Source organism: Phoca vitulina, unplaced genomic scaffold, assembly GCF_004348235.1.
Source record: "Phoca vitulina isolate PV1807 unplaced genomic scaffold, GSC_HSeal_1.0 scaffold119, whole genome shotgun sequence".
Classification (NCBI taxonomy): Eukaryota; Metazoa; Chordata; class Mammalia; order Carnivora; family Phocidae; genus Phoca; species Phoca vitulina.
This window is the reverse complement of record NW_022589822.1, coordinates 567,769-587,538: the sequence shown is the minus strand read 5'-3', so window position 1 is coordinate 587,538 and position 19,770 is coordinate 567,769. Positions and strand designations below refer to the sequence as shown.

At 39.0% G+C, this 19,770-nt stretch overlaps 1 protein-coding gene across 1 annotated transcript; it reads right to left on the bottom strand.

Annotated features, from left to right (window-relative positions):
• Nucleotides 1-9,862: 9,862 nt before the first annotated feature.
• Nucleotides 9,863-17,733, bottom strand: RAB39B (RAB39B, member RAS oncogene family). Its single transcript, XM_032398740.1, has 2 exons — nucleotides 17,288-17,733; nucleotides 9,863-14,553 (listed from the first exon to the last, which is right to left on the bottom strand). The coding sequence occupies exons 1-2, from the start codon at nucleotides 17,500-17,502 to the stop codon at nucleotides 14,127-14,129; spliced, it is 642 nt and encodes a 213-aa protein (XP_032254631.1). The 5' UTR covers nucleotides 17,503-17,733; the 3' UTR covers nucleotides 9,863-14,126.
• Between the last annotated feature and the right edge of the window lie 2,037 nt (nucleotides 17,734-19,770).

Below are 19,770 nucleotides of genomic sequence, written 5' to 3'. Positions count from 1 at the left end.
TCCGTAATTTGCATTTTTACATGAGGCTTTCCTCATGTATTTAGAATTTTTCCTGAGACTTACCAAAAATGGAACTAAGGAGCAAGATTATAGCGTTTTTATTCCTGGGGTTAGCTGAGAATAGTTTTGTCAGTAGTGACAGCAGGGGATGATGGAAAGCACAATTCATCATCCCACCCCTGCCTTTCTCTGCCATATAGATATTGATTGATGGCTGCAGTAGGAACAACCTTACCCAAGTCCACATAGCCAGAATGAGACCAAGACCCAGTTCCTAGGTGAATTTCCTTCCCTCTGTACCATGATGTCTCGCTCCTTTATTTAGCAATAACTAATAGCTAAGTTTGGTAGGAATGTTAACTAAAGTTCAGTCCCTTAATGAATAATGCTCTCCTTTCTCTGCTCTAAACTTCAGTGATACCTTTAAGGTCTTGAACTATTTCTTAAAGGTTTGTCTTGATAGGTTCTAATCCTGTACCCTTTCGATAGCCTTACTTTGCCTATTCAGCGCTAATGTGGGATTGTGTTGTCTCTGAAGACATTGAGTGTGTGTGCAACGCCTATCATAGCTGGTGTTGGGTTCAACTATACATTTAAACTCCCAAACTTGGATAGGCTGTGTCTGACACCAGTTTACTCTGAAGGACATGGGACAGTAAGACACCATGCCAGGGGATGGTGGGAATTCTTCTGTGGGAATTCTTGCAGCAGTCCCCACAGACTGCATAGATAGGGGCAGGAGCCACCCTGACCTAGGAGCCATAAGGGACCACTCCCTCTTAGAACAGTCCCCTGTGCATAGCCTCCCCATCCTGGCCAGGCACAGGGCCCAGGAACAGGAGGTACATTGTACTCAGGGACTTATTTATGTTCACTTGCAGCCCTCTCGGCTCTCACCTAGGACACAAGGTGCCACCCTGGGCATTTTACCAGAAGCAGGCTTACCTGGTCACATAGCTGATGGTCCACTTTCATCAGGTTTCCAGAGGAACCAAGCTAGAAAGCTAATCCAAGGTCAGTTCCCCAAACTCGAAGGAGAAAGGGGTTTTGAATACCTCTTGCTCACAGCCTGTTGCATCTTGCATAGTTATGGGCCCAGGTTTTGACAGTGACTTACTTCCTTTTATAAGGCCCCTGGCTAATGACTGACTGCCTCTGCAAAAAAGGTAGTAATAGTTAAGGTATTTTAAAGGGCCGGATGGAGGCGTTTCTGTCTGGATTAGGTGAAAATAAGACCTCACCACCTAGCCTCCAAAGTTTTACAATTATATGATGGATTGGAGAGCTTTTTTCTCCTTGACCCAAAACCAAGTGGTGCCATAAATTTAGCAAAACTATTTATGAACTCATTACAGAGTAAGTTTTTTTTTGATCTTGTGGCCAAACTAGTTGATAAGATTTTTCTTACACTTTTTATTTTGAAGTTTTATAACTACAGTCAGCATCACAGAATTAACCATATTTTCTATACATTAATATTTCTCTTCTATATCCAGGGAAAGTCCTGCTTACATGATCAGTTGTGAGAGGGAAGTTTGAGACATGAAGTGTTTGAACTTGGTTAATGTTTACAGAACTGCTTTTCTTGTCTGATGTCGGGTTTAGTTACAAAAAGGATGGACCTGGTGTGTGCAGTATATCTGAGTAGTTTGTTTATAAAGGATCATGTCTCTTGGTCATGGTTTTCAAATAAATTTATGTTTAGTTGGTTGTGTGACAATGGGGATACTTTATTTGGAGGTAGGCCATGACCAGATAGGAAATTTCTCCTAGATCTTTTAGCTGCTTGAGTAAACCCATCTTAGTCTGAATTGGCTTATTTTCCCCAGATCAAACCTGGGCATTCTAGAGAGTAAAAAATAGAAAAATTAAAAAGCAAAAGTCAGCAGATAACAATCTCTTCCTTTTCATCAGTACACCCCAGACAACAAAAAAACACATCCTTGACTTCTTCAGCCCATGTCTGGACTGGATTGGGTGATAATTTCTTTTCAGTCCAGAGGGAGCTTAAGAGTTCAATTTTAATTCACCCTAGATATTTAATTTTCAACTATATTATAGCTATTAGTTGCAGAACCAGAGCAAAGTGACAATTCTATTTGCTGTGACACTGAAACACTGACATCAGTGTTTGGTTAAAAAGTGGACTCATGATGGGGAAAGAAGCCTCGGTGGGTGGGTGGGGATACATTTTATTTTAGGGAAGGAGTGATCAAGTTCCAAGACAATAAGGATGACCCTGACAGACAGAATGCAGGAGGAGCAAGGAATTTGGCCTTGGGGATAGACAGAGGCAGGCAAGCTGGGAACTAAGCCTGGAACCCCTTCCTTTCTTCCCTCCTCCCTATCATACCCCCCCTTTTTGACCCTCTACCTATCCCACAGGTAAAAGTTGGCTATACCAGGAACTTCTGAAAGTAGATGGGGTCCAAACTGGTTCTGAGAGAAATTGAGATACAGTAATGTAGGGGAAACAGCTCAACCATAGAAATAACTAAAGAAAGGGGCATTTTGAAAGTATATAAGAATACAGCTTGGAGGGGTTTTTAAAAGGGAAGAAATATGGTCAGACTGCCTTCATACAGCTCCAATTTTTCATGTGTGACTCTGCATGTGTCATGATACAAAATTATAAAGACTAGTACTTAATAATGGCAAAACAAATACTAATATTTAAGTAATTAAAAGTGGAGGTATATACCGAAATACTGAACACTGGTTATGTCCACCCCAGAAATTATTTCTATGAAATTGTAATTAATATAAATATTTCAGAGTAACATACTTTTTAAAAAGTGTTTTGAACACTTTAAATGAAATGGCAAAGGATATTTTAGGGAATCAAATTTTGGGCCTTCTAGTAGAGTAAAAACTCTCTGTTGTTAACATCTTTCATTTTGGTGCTTGATATTTCTGTATTTTGGGTTCCAAAGAATCATGTTACCAGGGAGTTTGCAGTAGGAGTTCCAATTACTGTTTTCTTAAATTAATTTTTTTTCTACTTTCATATATTTAAAACAAGATCCTGTTGCACTGATAAAGGGTACCATTTATGACAAAGATGAAACCTTTGTGAACATGTATCTAATATGTCAAAATATATAAAGTGTTAGAAATTCAAGAAAAAATGGATCAAAACATTAGTGGGAGTCTTAATACACTATTCTCTGTCACTTACAGGCAAATCCTCTGGGCCACATTTTCTAGTCATAACTCAGATAAATTAGGCATTAATAGTTTCAAATAAATCTGAAACATTTTAAATGTAAACACTGAAATAACTTCGAGGTAAAAAAAAATGGAAACTAGAATTACAGGTTATTTAGGATTTAATGCAATGGGAAGCTAGTAAGCTTAAAAACAGGGAATTCAGATGAAAATATGAGCCCTAGATGCCAAACTCAAAAGAATAAAAAACCAAATGTCCAACACACTAACTTTGCTGCCTCCGTCAATTAAGGTCAAGGATGATCTGTCTCAAGGTAATAGTTTCTCTCCTGCCTCATCTTTTCCCCTCCAGTAGTCTTGTCCTCCCAGAGTATTCCTTAACCACTTATTCCTGCAGTCACACCTGACACCTTGTCATTACTAATCATTGCCACCCCTTCCTAATCTCATCCTCAAGCCATTCTGTCCCAGCTTGCTTGGGATTTCTGGCTGAAGCACAGGAAACGGAAGCCCCTGGGAACCTCCTGGAAAGAGGGAGGAATTTGGGAAAGTGACCCCAGTGTTGGTTACAAACTTCTGGGTTCATATGTGTTCCTAATCAGCATACCAAAGAGCTGAACAAAAGGGTAGACCACTGCCCAGTTTCTGGACTGGCTACTGTGTGGTGTACGAGCACAGGAAAGAGCCAAGTGGCTCAGCAAAAGCTTTGAAAACTGAACTGCCATTGGAATGACAGCACACAGAGGACAGGATGGAACATGTGACCTGAACTTATCCAGAGAAATTCTCAGCTAAAACAAAAATACCAACATTCTCCATAGAATTTAAACAAGACCCAGAATTGCATAATATTCAAAATGTTCAGAGTACACTTAAAAATTACTTGGCATGTGAAATACCAGAGAAGTACTCACATGAAAAGAGACAGAGTATAAGTTTACGTAGATAACATGAAAAGTTAAAAAATTAGAATGCAGAATAAGCAAAATTGATAAAACCAAGAACTGGTTCTTTGAAAATACTGATAATCAGGCTCCTTGCTCAGCAGGGAGACTGCTTCTCCCTCTCCCTCTGCCTGCCGCTCCCCCTGCTTGTGCTCGCTCTCGCTATGTCTCTCTCTGTGTGTGTCAAATGAATAAATGAAATCTTAAAAAAATACTGATAAAAATACACAAGGGGCGCCTGGGTGGCTCAGTTGGTTAAGCGACTGCCTTCAGCTCAGGTCATGATCCTGGAGTCCCAGGATCGAGTCCCACATTGGGCTCCCTGCTCAGCAGGGAGTCTGCTTCTCCCTCTGACCCTCTCTCCTCTCGTGCTCTCTCTCTCACTCTCTCTCTTAAATAAATAAAAATCTTAAAAAAAAAACACCTATATATAAAAAAAAAATACACAAGCCTCTAACAACTCTGAATTATAAAAACAACATAAACATATAGCATTACAAATGGGAGGTTTCTATGCACCGATACAGAGATTTTAAAGTTATACTAAGTACAACAACTGTATGCCAGTGCATTTGAAAATTTAGATGTAATGGATAACTTTCAAGGAATATATAAATTACCAAAATATACTTACCAGGATGTAGGCTATGTGCTGCTATGGTAGTCATTCCCAGTCCCTGTGCCACATGTCTACTAACAGGTCAGGGTGGCTCTGCGCCACGCTCACTTCACTCTGGAATCCAGGCTGATGGATAAGCCTCTCGCTGGGACACTGATGGTCACATGGTCAAGCCTATATCATAGGAGGGAAGTATAATCCTATTCCAGGGAAGGACAATGAATATATGTGACCAATAAAACAGTGTCTCTAATGGTTTAAAACTGAATCTAACCATAACCCTGAAATAAATTGAAAAGATTGTTAAACATCTACACCCTCTTCTGCAAAAAAAAAAAAAAAAAGAAAAAAGGGAAGAAAGAAGAAAAAGGAAGGAAGGAAGATAGATTAGATACATGCTGGAAGGAAGGAAGGAAGGGAAGGAAAGATATTAGATAAATGCTGGAAGGAAGGGAGGGAGGGAGGGAGGAAGATAGATAGATGCTGGACCAAAAGCTTTTATGGGTGAATTCTATCAAACTTTCAAGCAGCAGATCACTCCGTTATTTAGTTATTCTAGAGTATAGAAAAAGACAGATTTTCATCCATTTCATGATTTCATGAGGCCAGAATAACCGTGGTGCCACAACCGGACAGAAAGCACAAAAGATCAACATTTCCAATGAATTGTTAGTCCTTAAAATAAGTTATTTTGTCATGTAAGTTGAGGAGATGCTGTGTAAAATTGCCTCCCATTGGAAAGCCCCAATATAGAATAGTGTAGTTCTACAGAATACTTTTTGCCTTGTTTAATCCACAATTTTCCAAATTTATGTCACTGTAGATGCCCCCACATTCCTCTTAATCCCTGTGGAGTTTTTGGAAATACTGTTACGAACCAATCTCAAATTGGAATATAGATGCAAAGATCTATATTACTTACTAATAAAGTATTAGTAAATTAAATCAAGCTGTTTTAAAAATGTACCATGAACAAATGCAGTTTTTTCTAAGATTTTTAAGAAATATGGTTAAACATAAACAGATTTACTAATATAATTAATTACTAGGTTAAGGAAAAAACCCGTTCGATTATCTCAATGGGTACAAGAAAGACATTTGAAAAACTCAACATACATTCTTTGTAAAAGGTCTTAGTAAAATAGTAATGTAGTGAAAAGTTCTATAACCTAATCAAGGTAATTTAAGGTTAAAATGCTAGAAGCATTTATTTTTTATTTATTTATTTATTTATTTTTTTTAAAGGTTTTATTTATTTGACAGAGAGAGACACAGCTAGAGAGGGAACATAAGCAGGGGGAGTGGGAGAGAGAGAAGCAGGCTTCCCACGGAGCAGGGAGCCCGATGCGGGGCTCGATCCCAGGACTGTGGGATCATGACCTGAGCCGAAGGCAGACGCTTAACGACTGAGCCACCCAGGTGCCCCAATGCTAGAAGCATTTAATCCATATTCTAGCCAGTGTGAAAAGACAAGAAGAAGAAATGAAGTATAAATATTTGAAAGGAAGAGAGAAAATTACCATTATTTGTAGATTACAGTGTCTACCTAGAAAACAGAAGAGATCAATTGAAAAACTGAAGTAATAAAGTTTAGTATGGTGTCTGGATACAAGATGTAAACATACATGTATCCACAGATTTCCTACACAGTAGCAATGACCAATTAGAACATGTAATGAGAAAACCCATTCAAATAAAATATAAATATCATTTATGATATATAAATATTATAAAATATCTAGGAATAAACAGACAATGGCTAAAGCCTATAAGTGTGCATGGTGAGCACCCAAAATCTAGTCTCAGCATATTTCCAGTGTTCAATACACTATTAATAACTACTACAGTCATCATTCTGTATAGTTTATCTCCACAACCTATTCATTCTGCATAACTGCATTCTATGTATTTGAGTTGTTTATATTCCATGTATAAATGAGATCATGCAGTTGCTTGCTTTCTGTGCCTGGCTTTTTCACCAAATGAATGGGTAAAGAAATTGACACATTTCTTATTAAGTTTTACTGTATTGCATGGGAATATCAAAGAAAATTTTGAAGGGAAAAGGATAATAAAAATATACTGTGGAATTACCCAGCTACAACAATGTAGTATTAGGGCCGGAATAAGCAAACAATTTAATGAACTATAAAATGGGAGTCCAAAAACAATTTAATATTTGAAAAGAGTAAAATTTCCAACCATTGAAGAAAGAAGGAAGTATTCTATGGATAGTATGGGGTAAGTAGCTAGCCATTTGGGAAAAATAGTTGTTATCCCTACCTCCACATCCTATACATAAGTCAATTCCTAAAGGAACCCTAAATGGGTTATAGGAAGTCATAGGAAAATGGTTTTCTAGTATTTGGGTGCAGAAGGCCGATCTAAAACTAACACTTTGGCCATAAAACATCAAGAGACCAGTCTATATATATAAAAAAAATAAGGTACATGGTACTAAAATCAAAAGTAATAAAATGTTATCCAGTAGACATTTTCTTTGCACCTTGTCCCCCAGCCACCTGGTTCCCCAACTTTGAGACAACTTTCCAGTTTCTTGTAGACAACAGGTGAAATGATTAAATAATAAGTAAAATATGATTAAATTATTTAATAATGATGTTATCTATTAAATATTAAAGACTTCTGTATTACCAAACACCATAAAAAGTCAGAAAAACATGAAAAAAATAGTTTTTCTAAGAGATTTTTTATTTATTTGAGAGAGAGCACGAGTGGGGGGAGGAGCAGAGGGGGAGGAGGACAGGGGAGAAGTAGAGGGAGCAGCAGAGGGAGAGAGAGAAGCAGACTCCCTGCTGAGCAGGGAGCCCGATGCAGGACTCGATCCCAGGACCCTGGGATCATGACCTGAGCTGAAGGCAGACGCTTAACTGACTGAGCCACCCGGGTGCCCCAACGAAAAAATACTGTAACATATGTGGTGGATAAAGCATTGATTTCCATATGTAAGGAAATCTTCTTAATAAGAAAAACACCTTTTTATTAGTACTATATTCAGCCACAAGCAACAGAAAACCAATAACCAAATATATGCAAATTTAAAATATATGTTCTCTCAGATCTGCAGAGTTAAAAAGATTGGCAGTAATATTCATTATAGGGCGCCTGGGTGGCTCAGCTGTTTAAGCGTCTGCCTTCAGCTCAGGTCATGATCCCAGGGTCTTGGATGGAGTTCCGCATCAGGCTCTCTGCTCAGCAGGAAGTCCACTTCTCCCTCTCCCTCTACCCCTTGTCCCCCCCCCCCCCACCGCCCCACCCCGCTCGTGCTGTCTCTCTGAAATAAATAAAAATCTTTAAAAAAAAAAAATACTGATCATAGACATTATCATACACTGTTCATGGGCATTCAGTAAAACCTTTCTAGGGAGCAATCTGATTGATTTTATCAAAATTTTAAATGTGTATATTCTTTGATTCATAAATTCTACTTTTATGATTTTGACTTGACATAATTGGCCAAACACACAAAGATATGTATACATTGTAGAATTGCTTTATAGCAGCAAATAATTGTGCATAACCTAATGTCGACCAATGAGAATTAGTTTATTCTATGTCCATACAGTATAATGCTATTATATCAGTTTGGAGACTTTCAGCTACAAGTGGAAAAAAATGGCATAAACTAAAAAGTGATTTATTATCTTATGGAATAAGGAGTCTCAATATAGAGTGGTTCTAAGGATAGTTAAAATCTGTAGCTCAAAGATCCAGATTTCTTCTATGTCTGTCATCTTCAGTATGTCAGCTAACTCTTTTCCTGATCACTTCAACAAACGTACCAGGCACTAACTGACTGTAGAGATACAATAAGGAAAAATGGACAGTTCCTGCCCTCATAGGTATTTACAAAAAAATGTAGTGTATGTGTACAAAAGGTAACAGCACAGTATGTGTTACATAATACAATTTATGAAAAAGATTCATTTAGGTGCAAACATAAACAAATCCCAAGCATTTTGTGAGTATGTTTACTATGTGACATTTACCAAGTGCTAAGTACTTTATATGGATTATCTCATTTCATCCTCACAACAATTCTATGAGGTGAATATTATTATTGTCCAATTTAATATATGTGTAAAGTGAGACTGAGAAATTGAAACACATATATATTAACTGGTAGAGTCAGAATTTGAACCCATGTTGGTCTTACTCAAAATCCATACCCTTAACCACTATGTAAATAACATTTTGAAAAGTAAAAATTAAATAAATAAAAAGTCTAGAAGGAAATAGACCAAACTTTTAAGAATCATTTTCTTTAGGAGCTAATGACTTGAATGCAGCTGACAGACCCCACAACAGCCAGGAGAAAGAGGGAGGGAAACAAAGTCAAAGGGTGCATTGATAGACTGGCAGCGGGCAGTGGTTGATTGCCTGAAGGTTCCTAAAGAAGTGTAAAACAGGGTTCATGGGATAGAGTGGACAACCAGAACTTGCAATCAGAGAGGTTTTAGAGGCTGTATAAAATTTGGTCATGCTTCAGAATCGGGCCATGTGTGTATTTTATGAAGTGAGGTAATAGTCAAGGTCATTGGATTAAAGCAGGGCAATAAAACAACCATTCATTCTAGTATTTATTGGTTATTCAAGCATATATGTATGTTACAGGTTGCAGAAACAATGGTGAACAAGATGAATAAGATTCTTATGTTTGTGGAACTCACAATTGGAGAAGTAGGCAGAGGCCAGATCATGCAAGGCCTTGTAGCCATGTTAAATGTGCTGAGAAACCATTGGTGGGTTGTAAGCAAGGGAATGACTTGATCTGTTTTCTGTTTTGAAAGGACCATTCTGGCAGTTATGTTAAGGTTGTATCTTGGGAATAAGAACAGAAAGTAAGGTGAGCACTTAGGAAGATATCGAAGTAGTTCAGGAAAGAGTTGGTAGTAGCCTGGATGAAGGTTATAGCAATGGAGATAGATATATTTTGAAAATAGAGCTGATAATGCTTGATGATGGATCTTATATTGGAGGCGGGGGGTGGGGAGAAGTGAGGGATTAAGGATAACTGCTAAGTATGTTGAACAAAGGGATGGATGGTGGTGTCATTTATGGAGATGAGAAAGATTGGGGTGGAAGGAACACAGTCTGATAGATACTGATTTCATATTGGATATGTTGAGTATAAGGAATTTGTGTATGTGTTTAGTAGGCAAGTTGGCTGTATTGTTATAATGCTCAGAAGAATGGGCTGGAGTCCTCCATTTGGGAGTCCTCAATGCAAAGACAGTAACTGGAGTCATGAGCAAAGGTAAGATTGTCTAGGTAGAGGAGAGAATGGAGAGCAAGAAAAGAATTGAAAAAAGAAAAGAATTGGAACTCCAACAGAACTGAGAACAACAGCTTCCTAAGGAGCTTGGTGTAGGCAGAAATCATTCCACCGATGCTGTGCTGACAGGTCACTCATGACTTCCTGCTCCCTTGAATCCTATGGATATATTTTAGCCATAATCTTTCTGAATCCACTGCTACATTATGATACCACTGTCCACTCCTTCCTGTGAAACTAGACTCTCCAGGTTTTCCATTCTCTCCTTCTAAGTAAGTTTCTTTGCCCTTTACTGGACATGTGCAACTTTGTTGTTCCCCAGAAAGACTAAAGAATTATACTCTCTGTTGAACTGTCAAGAACAGCTTCTGGAGCCACATCTTCTCTAGAATTGGGAAGCTGCTTGCAGATTTTGGAGGCTGTTGGTTTCAGAACTTCATGGAGGTGAGGGATAAATCCAGACAGTTATCTCAGGAAAGAGAATTCCAGATACAGTAAGGAGCAAGTACAAAGGCCCTGAGGTGTGAATGTGCTTGGTGCATTTGAAGAACATTTCAACATCTCACCAAAGAGATTCTGGTTACTTTTAAGGCAGAGCCAGCATAACCAGATACATCAAATGTAGACTATGAAAGAGAGGAGTCAAGGATGACTCCAGGGTTTTGGCAAAAGTACACAGAAGGACAAAATTGCCATTTACTGAGGAAGTAAAGGTTATGGGAAAAACAAATTTGGGGAGGAAAATTAACTTGGTTTGGGACATGTTAAATTTCTGATGCCTAACACACATTCAAATGGAGATGTTGGGTAGGCAGTTGGTTATAAAGGTCTGGAGTCCGTGGGAAAGAGACAAGCTGGAGATATAAATTCAGGACTCATTGGCTTATATGTGGTATTTACAGCCATGGGACTGAATAAAGTCACCAAAGAAATTCACTGAAGAAAAGATGATCAGGCCCTGGGGGTTTTAGGGAGGGTTTTAAGGAGAATGGAATGATAAACTATATTAAATGCTGTCACATGGGTGGCTTTCCTTTCTACCTTCCTTCCTTCCTCCCTCCCTCCTTCACTCATGACTATAAAAATGATAAAGCTGTGCGGAATTCAGCCTTCCTTTGCCCAGACTTAGAATCAAACATCTTTCCCTTTTTTCCTCTCCCCTAAATATGTACTATAAACCCCAGGCACTTCTGAACTGTTGTGTTCTAATCTGGGCCCCACACTCCAAGGGATCCTGACAAAAAAATCATGCCATATATTAGGACCTGAAAAAGCTGAGACAATTTAGCCTGGGGGAACAGAAGACTTTCCAGGGATGACAAGAGTTGTGATCAGCTACCTGGTGTCATAATTAAGATTGTTGACCAAAAATTGCAGTCATTCAACTTTAGGCTTGATAGAACCAACTTTTCCAAAAGTGGCATGGGATTCTCAGGCAGTAGTGAGGCCTTTGTGACTTTCAACGTGATGATTCTATCTTTCAAAAATCATATTCTTGTTCTAGCTTTGAGATGCTGGTGAATACTGTTTGCATAGTATATGTCATACCTAACTGATACCCTTTGTAGTGGAAATAGCTACAACACACACGTGAAATCTCACAGTCACATAATCAACCATTTTACTAAATACAAGCAAATTCTCATTCACATACAGCTAAAGAAAACATTTTTCCACATTTCATTACAATGCACAACAAAGTGAGGAAAAGTTTACAGTACATTTTATTCTGGAATAGGAGACAATCTAATCCAACATGCAGTTGTGGTCTTTGTTACAAGTTAGTTGATCTTTTCTTTTACCTATGTAGTAAAATAGCTTCTAAAGCTTTATCCTTAGTATTGTATTAACACCTGATTTTTTCACACTTATTTTCTAAAACCCACTTATTGCAGTGACAACAGCACTGAATTCTACTAAAGTGATTTTTAAAATTTCTAGAACTTGTTTAAGCAATTAAGCTCAGCCACCTTTGCTGGATCCTGTGCTGAGTATTTTTAAACCTGCCTAAAAAAAATGCAAGGAATGAGAACAGTATACATATAATGTATTTTAGACAAGAAAACTGTAAAGTTTTGTTTCTATACTTTTTTTTTTTGAACTGACAGAATCCACTCAACTCATTTATCCACTGGATAATCTTGCTTTCAGAATCTTCTTAATATAATTAAGTATAGTAGTTGGTGAAACTTTGTCTTAAACCCATTTACCATCTTTTATTTGCCTTCTGAAACCACAAAGCTGGCAACTTAATTACTCCACCCAAGCCAGGTCATGTGGAATGAATGTAGAGATGATGATCGGTTCACTCGTAGTTGATGCTGCAGGTTGGTCCAAGGTGGTTTGTTTCCATAATTTTCATTATTTGGCTGCTTCATTCTGGCTGAAGTAAATTCCCAAACGTTCAGATTCAGTCACATTCATACTGAAGTTCAATATTATATGTCAAAGCAATTTACCATTGTCAGGCCTTCCTATCACAATGGATATGAGAAACCTGACTATTCAGAATTGTTTTCTTACTGTGAAAGGCATGGCTTTTGCCTAGCTCAACTGGCTACAGTCCAAAGAATAATTTAAAGCATGACCTCTCTTCAAGAAGATAATGGAAGCTTAAGCCAACCATTTCAATTTTCTGATGCAATTCGATGTCTGTTCACCTGAGAATTAAGAGCTGACTCTCCAGGATAGCCAAGAATCCAGTGTAGTTATATGGCAAACAGGTGGCTAAGGTCATTGTGAGTTGAGTATTTTATCCCCATCCCACTCCCCATTGCTGTATTTGGTTCCTTTCAATAATATGTCCACTGTGTTTCAGTGATAAGAACACTTGTAGCCCACACAGTTTTAATGTGTTTTGAGTTGTGCAATTATTTACTCATTTAAAGCCCTCTTGTCAATGATACCTGAATTGGCTTTACCTTTTGTTTCATCCCCAGGTTCCCTCAGGATTATAGCTGCGTCGTAAGCAATAAGGAAACATATCCTAACATGTAGAGAACATTTATTTACAGTCATATCTCTTCCAAAGTAAACAAATTAATGACAGCTCATTCATCTGATAGCAGGCACAAGATGATGCAGTGGAACAAGAACTAGGAGTCAGGAGACCTTCCCCTTAGCCAAGTGAATCTCCTGCTTCTTAGTTTACTCTTGTAAAATGGGGAAGAAAACCTCACAGGCCTGTTGTGATGATCAGTAAGTAATTCAAGGGACTGTTTGCAGGGTCACAGCGCCTCTTGTTGGGCAGGTACTCAGCACGGGCTGTTTTCACAGGCAGTCCCTGTACATTGCTGCCAGGTACCTGAAGAGTCAGGCAGGTGACACTCAAGGCATGGTCAGAAGGGACAGAGGGTATGGCATGGATTACACTGTTTCTTCTACTTATATGGTAATTTGCATGGGACAGTTTCTTTCACACTGTTGGTTATTCCATCACAAGGGTGTACATTTTCTGGAATGTGATAACATCAGTATGTATAATGGCCTCCCTTTTCATAGTCACACCAATTTTACTAGAACAGCAGGCCTTGAAAGGGTCATAGTAAATAGCTGGTCCATGCCCCTCATTCTACAGATGAGCTGTTTAGAAGCCAATCGGTACCTTACAACCAAACCCAGCACACGCACTTGGTGTGGGATATTCTCACTGATTAAGTTGATCTCATAGTCATTTTTAGTTTTGCGAATTGTTTCCAATGTGATACTTTTTTCCCCTTTACATATATCTTTATGTTTGTGACCTATGAATGAGCGGAAATACCAACAAATAGTTATTCTGTCTGTGGGTGTATTTTTCTGGAGCCTAGCTCCCCAAACCTCAGCCCCTTGACATGTGATCCACAAAGGGCACATGGAGCAGCCACTGCCCAGAATGGGCCACAAACAGTGCCTGGCCCGTATCAGTAATTCAGTCCCTCGGTCACAGCACCCAGGCTCCCACATCCACCCACCCACAGCCTGTCAGAAACCCCTTGAGAAGGAGGCTCACTTGTATGTAAAATGGAGGTTGAGTCCATTCAGTCACGCAGGGATTCTTTTCATTTTGATCACTTTTAAGTTCAGGTGGGAGAGCATGTTTTGGAAATAAAACAGCTGACTAGCACAAACATCTCCTTTCCGATTTGACAACCTCTTCTGAAGAGTGAACCACATTTGGTACAAATCCACTCTTCACCCCTTCCCATCCCTCCTGGATTGTAATATCCCCCCTTTTAACCAGCTCATATATGTCTCTTGTCAGGTCTGTGAAGGCTTTCTCCACATTAATGGCGTCTCGGGCTGACGTTTCAATGTACTTCATGCCGTACGCAGCAGCCAGTTTCTCTGCCTCGTGGCGAGTCACTTGCCTCTGTGTATCCAGGTCACACTTGTGACCCACCAGAACAAATACAATTTGGTAGGGCTGAACGTGCACTTTGGTCTCTTCTAACCACTCATGGACATTCTGGAAGGACCTGCGGTTGGTAATGTCAAATAAGAGAAGACCACCTACTGAGTTCCTGTAGTAGGCGCGAGTGATGGATCTAAAACACAAGAAAGAAGTAAAGAATAAAGGCCATGCCCAAACTCCTGTACTTCGATGAACTCAGATAGTGTATTCTAGTGTGTCTGGTTACTGACACAGTCCTTTAGTAAAGATGATTTTCTTTTTTTTAAACAATGGAATGCAAATGTCATCTGTAATAATAATAACATGAATTTTCAACTGGGCAAAACTAAGAGATAGCATCTTCTGGAAAAGAATGCTCATGGCCTTACGGGCATTTTCCCTTGATTCAGGTAGAACTACGGCTCACTCTCCCACCCTGGCAAAATGGGATATCGAAGTCACAGGTTATTATGAAGAAAAGTGAAATAATGAATGTTAAAATGTTCTCTGACCTGGAGAGCTCATGATAAATTCTAGCAGTTGAAAGAGAATTTAAAAAGATTAGAAGTGAATTTATGATAGATGACAGAAAATGTTTATGAGTATATATACGTATGTTGCAATATACTCCATTTTTTCCCATTTATCACTTCTTCTTTAACTCTAAGGGGGTCCTCCATCTCTTCTCTGAGGAGAAACACATTTTGTTTTTTATTTTCTAGGCCATGTAGAAATGGGAAAAATAAGAATGGTCTGCGAAGGTGTCGAGCAGAGTGCCTGTCAGCCCTATTTCCTGACACATTTCAGAGAGGCTGACTCAGGAGCTACCACTGGGACAAACCGCCCAAATAGCAAAAATTTCCCCTTAAAATGATACAACTTATTTAAAGCGGTGTACCTGGAATATTTCTAAAACCTAACCTTTGCTGTACTTAAACAAGAAACGTCCAATATTTTAACTTCTTGAGTTGAGGAGCATACATACGTTAGGGTGCTTTACTTAGAGCATATTAGAGCTTATTAGAGGGTGTCGAACTATTTGCCTCTACAATCACTTGTTTTAGACTACTGTGCTTTTTGATCTATGTCTATTTTTAGGTTTTGTGTCTCCTTCGATGAAAAAGATAAACAATGAGGGACTCAATAGCTTAAGGCTTAGGACAAATGGCCCAGTGATAAGAGAACAAACATTGTCCAGGGACCTACAGTCCAAGCTAGATGATAGTAAGAACAAATGTTACAAACCAGGCAAATCAGCCCTGGAGACTGGAAGCATTTCTAATTCTCTTATGTTTAAAGGTTCATGGAGAATGGTAGGTGTAATCAGAAAATTCAACATGAACAAAGGTTTTGATTCGTGAACAACTTGGTTCAGGAAATTGGTGAGCAAGCTGTAGATCCCTGTCAAAACTCTAAAAGACATTATTATATTAATGGTTTGTGAGTATTTAGAAAGTAACAAAGCCCTTTCTAAACACAATATAGGGCTACATAAAAATTAAAACTTCCATTCATCAAAAAATTTTCTTAAAGTTCAAAGACAAATGACAAACCAGGAGAATATTTTATAACATATATGACAGAAAAGGATAATAACCTATAAAAAAACTTTCAAATCAATATCACCCAATAAATAATAAGTGGTGGATATGAAAAGGCTTTTCATACAGAAAGAGATTCCAGTAAACATATAAAAGACACCTTTTTTCACTTCTAATATGAGAAATGTAATCAATTCAAAGTGAACCTGTACAAGGATATTTGTCACAAGTGTTTGTGGAAGTTGGGGGTGGGGTGGGATGGAGACAAGTTTGTAGTAAACTCTTCTCTCTACTCTTCTTCGACTACCTAACCAGTATTTTCTATGCTCAATTAGTGTTCAATAAATGAATAAATAATCATAAACATATTTGAAAATGAATAAAGGCTATTGAGTCCTTTTGATCTAGTTCCTGCTGCCTTATGTGACTTTAGCTCAAATTGTTCTCTCAAAGTTTTCTGTGTACACTGCTCTCTCTCACTTGTCTTAATACATGCTGTTTTCTGTCCCTGGGCTTTTCCTGTCTTTGCTTGGGTAGTCATCTTCTCCAGGTAGCCTTTTCTGTGTTCAGACATATAATTACACATGATGCATACTACAAAGGAAAGACAAAGGGTTGTAGGAGAAAATTAAACCTGTTCATTGGTTACTCATTATATGCTGAGCGTTATAGTAGGGAGTGGGCATACAAATATGAACAAGACACTCTTTTGTATAATTGCTGATTATGTATTTCCTCCCACTATGCCAGCACAGAAGTTCTAAGAGGGAAGGGCCTGTGTCTGTTTTGTTTACAAGGCATCCTCTTGTGTGTTTCCTCGGGCTGTTTCCCCAGAAACAAGCTCAGCGCCTGGCATGCAGGGGATGATCTCTGAATGTGTGCTGGTTGCAAGAAGGAATCAATCATCAGTATCTATTTCAGATAATTATGTGTATCTCTATATATCTATATCTGTATCTATGTCTATAAGTAGCTATCTCTGTATATCATCTGTCTATACCTGTCAGTTATGTTAGGATGACCTGGAAACGTTTTTGAAAGTAATGTAGCATAAGGACTGAGATTGATAAATTACCGTGATCAATTCCAGCTAGTTTATTAGCCACCAAGGGGCAGATTGGTGGAATTGTGCAAGCAATACGTATTATCGACTGGCCCTCCCTGCTAGGGTGCTTCTTACCCTGCACTGAACTCCCGGCTAGCTGAAGGTGGGCTTGAGCAGAAATCCCCAGACCCTTGGTATCGTCCCTGTGGGGCCGCGACCAGGACCAGGAAGTCCTCTTTCCCCAGGGGTTGTTGAAGCCGCGAAGACCCTCCCACTGCTCGCGGCCCCGGCTGCGCTCCCACCTGAACCTTTCTTGACCCGCGGTATCCCAGATCTGGAGCTTGATGCGTTTTCCTGGCTCGATCTCCACCAGACGGGAGAAAAAATCCACTCCCACAGTGGGGTCCGAAACCTGGGCAAAGCGGCCTTCGGTGAAGCGGCGGATCAGACAGGACTTGCCCACCGTGGAATCCCCGATGACAATGAGCCGGAACTGGTATAGCCAGATGGCCTCCATGGCCGGGGATCAGCAGGTCTCCTTGGCCCGGGCCGGCCGTGGGCGGCGAGAGGGGCGCCCAGCCGAGGCCTCGGAGAGCGTGGCTCGGTCCGGATCTAGATCGGCAGCGAGCACATCGCTGGCCTGGGAGCCTGAGGCGAGGTAGGCCCAGGCGCAGGGAGAGCGAAGGAATGGATGCTGCGCTCGCAGAGGTGATGAAATGGCAGCAGCATCAGCACCACGCACTCTGACTCATCACTGACAACCGAGTTACTGTAATCCCGCGCGTAGACGCGACGCCCGGGGCTGCCACACTGTCTGTAAAAGGAGCGCACACAGAAACAGCCGCGGAAAAAAAAATACAGCGCCTTCCTTTCCTTTCTCATTCCTCCACCCACCGCCTCTTCTTAATTTTTTTTCTCTATCTCCAAATAGCAAAAGTAATACCTTTTCATTAAAACTAGCAAAACAATCCAAAATGTACACAAAAAGGTAGATCCATAATTATCTGACCCCTCCCTCCCCAAGATATTAACAGCTTGGGATATATTCTTTCATGTGTATTGCCATGCAAATATATATACACATAAAAATTTATTGCTGTTTGATTTTACAAAGATTGGATCAAATTGCACCATTATTCTGGCATTTGTTTTTTGCAATTAATAAAGAATCATAGACATCCTCCATTTCCAACTCATTTTCCTTTTACCATGACAGTGCTGCAATAATGATTCTAAGTATAGTCACACATATGTTATTTGTGTGAGATAGAGTCTTTCAAAACGGACCGGGAAGTCAAAGAGTATGAACATTTTAAATGTAACGGATTTGGGCATTATACATTGTAAAAATACTTAGCAATGTAAATTCTACTTAGCAATATGTGAAAAGGCCATTTCTTCACATTTTTTTCAAGCATCATGTTATAGTCTTTCTGAATTCTTGCCAGTCTGATGTAGTTAAATAAAAAGGTGCTCATTGCTTTGTTTTACATTTCCCTGACTACTAATGAGGTCAATACCATTTCTTGTGCATTGGCCATTTGTGTTTCCTCTTCTGGGAATGGCCTCTCCGAATCCTTTGTTCTTTTTTTAAAAAAATATGATCCCTTATCATTGCCTTACTAAATTAAAAAACAGTTTTATTGATATATAATTCACATACCATACTATTCGCTCATTTGAAGTGTACAATTCAATGGTTTTTAGTATAGTCACAGAGTTGTGCAATCCTCACCACAGTCAATTTTAAAATATTTTCATCATCCCCAAAACGGACCCCTACCTTTTAGCCCATCACCCCTCTATCATCCTTCCCTCCTAGCCCTAGGCAACCACTAATCTACTTTCTGTCTCTATAGATTTCCTTATTTGGGACATTTCATACAAAGGGAATTATACAATATGTGACTTCTTTTCATAGAAAATTTTTCTGGCTTTATAACTGGCTTTTTTCACTTACTGTAATGTTTTAAAGGTTCATCCACATTCATTTTTATGACTGAGTAATATTCCACTGTGTGGATGTACCATTTTGGTAATCCATTTATCTATTGATGGACATTTGGGTTGTTTCTACCTTTTGGCTATTATAAATAATGCTGCTCTGATCATTTGTTTACAAATGTCTGTCTGAACACATGTTTGAACTCTTTTGGCTTTGAACCTAGGAGTGGAATTTCTGAGTTCAGTGGTGACTGAATGTTGAATGCTTTGAGGTAATGCCAGACTGTTTTCCATTGTGGCTGCAATGTATGAGGGTTCTTGATTTCTCTGTTTCTTCTCCAACACTTGTTATTTTCTGACTTTTTGACTCTAGACATCCTAGTGGGTGTGAAGCGGTATAGCTCATTGTGGTTTTGATTTGCATTTCCCTGAAGACTAATGACAATGTGCATATTTTTACATTCTTATTGGCCACTTGTGTATCTTCCTTGAAGAAATGTAGACTCAGATCCTTTCCCCACTTTTAAACTGGGTTATTTGTCTTTTTATTATTGAGTTGTAAGGATTCTTTATACATTCTAGGTACAAGTCCTTTATCACATATATGATTTGTAAATATTTCTCCCACTCTGTGTACCCTTTTTTTTAAATGAAAAATTTAACTCAAAATAATGCATGCATGCTAAGTACATTGGTATACTCAATACAAAATGATGCTGGAGAGTTTACAAAGTTGGTGATGTAAAACAGTAGTTTCCAAGGAACTTACTCAGACCTTCACAGGGCCCTAGAAAACTTCATTTTTAACAAGAATCCCAAAAGATTCTAGGCCTTAATTAAA

What these genes read in the sequence shown, in the direction of transcription:
- RAB39B (XM_032398740.1), bottom strand. Translation starts at nt 17,502, where the DNA reads ATGGAGGCCATCTGGCTATACCAGTTCCGGCTCATTGTCATCGGGGAT. An exon ending in GCGGGTCAAGAAAGGTTCAG is followed by an intron (nt 14,554 to 17,287) that starts GTGGGAGCGCAG and finishes CTTGTGTTTTAG; the next exon opens with ATCCATCACTCGCGCCTACT.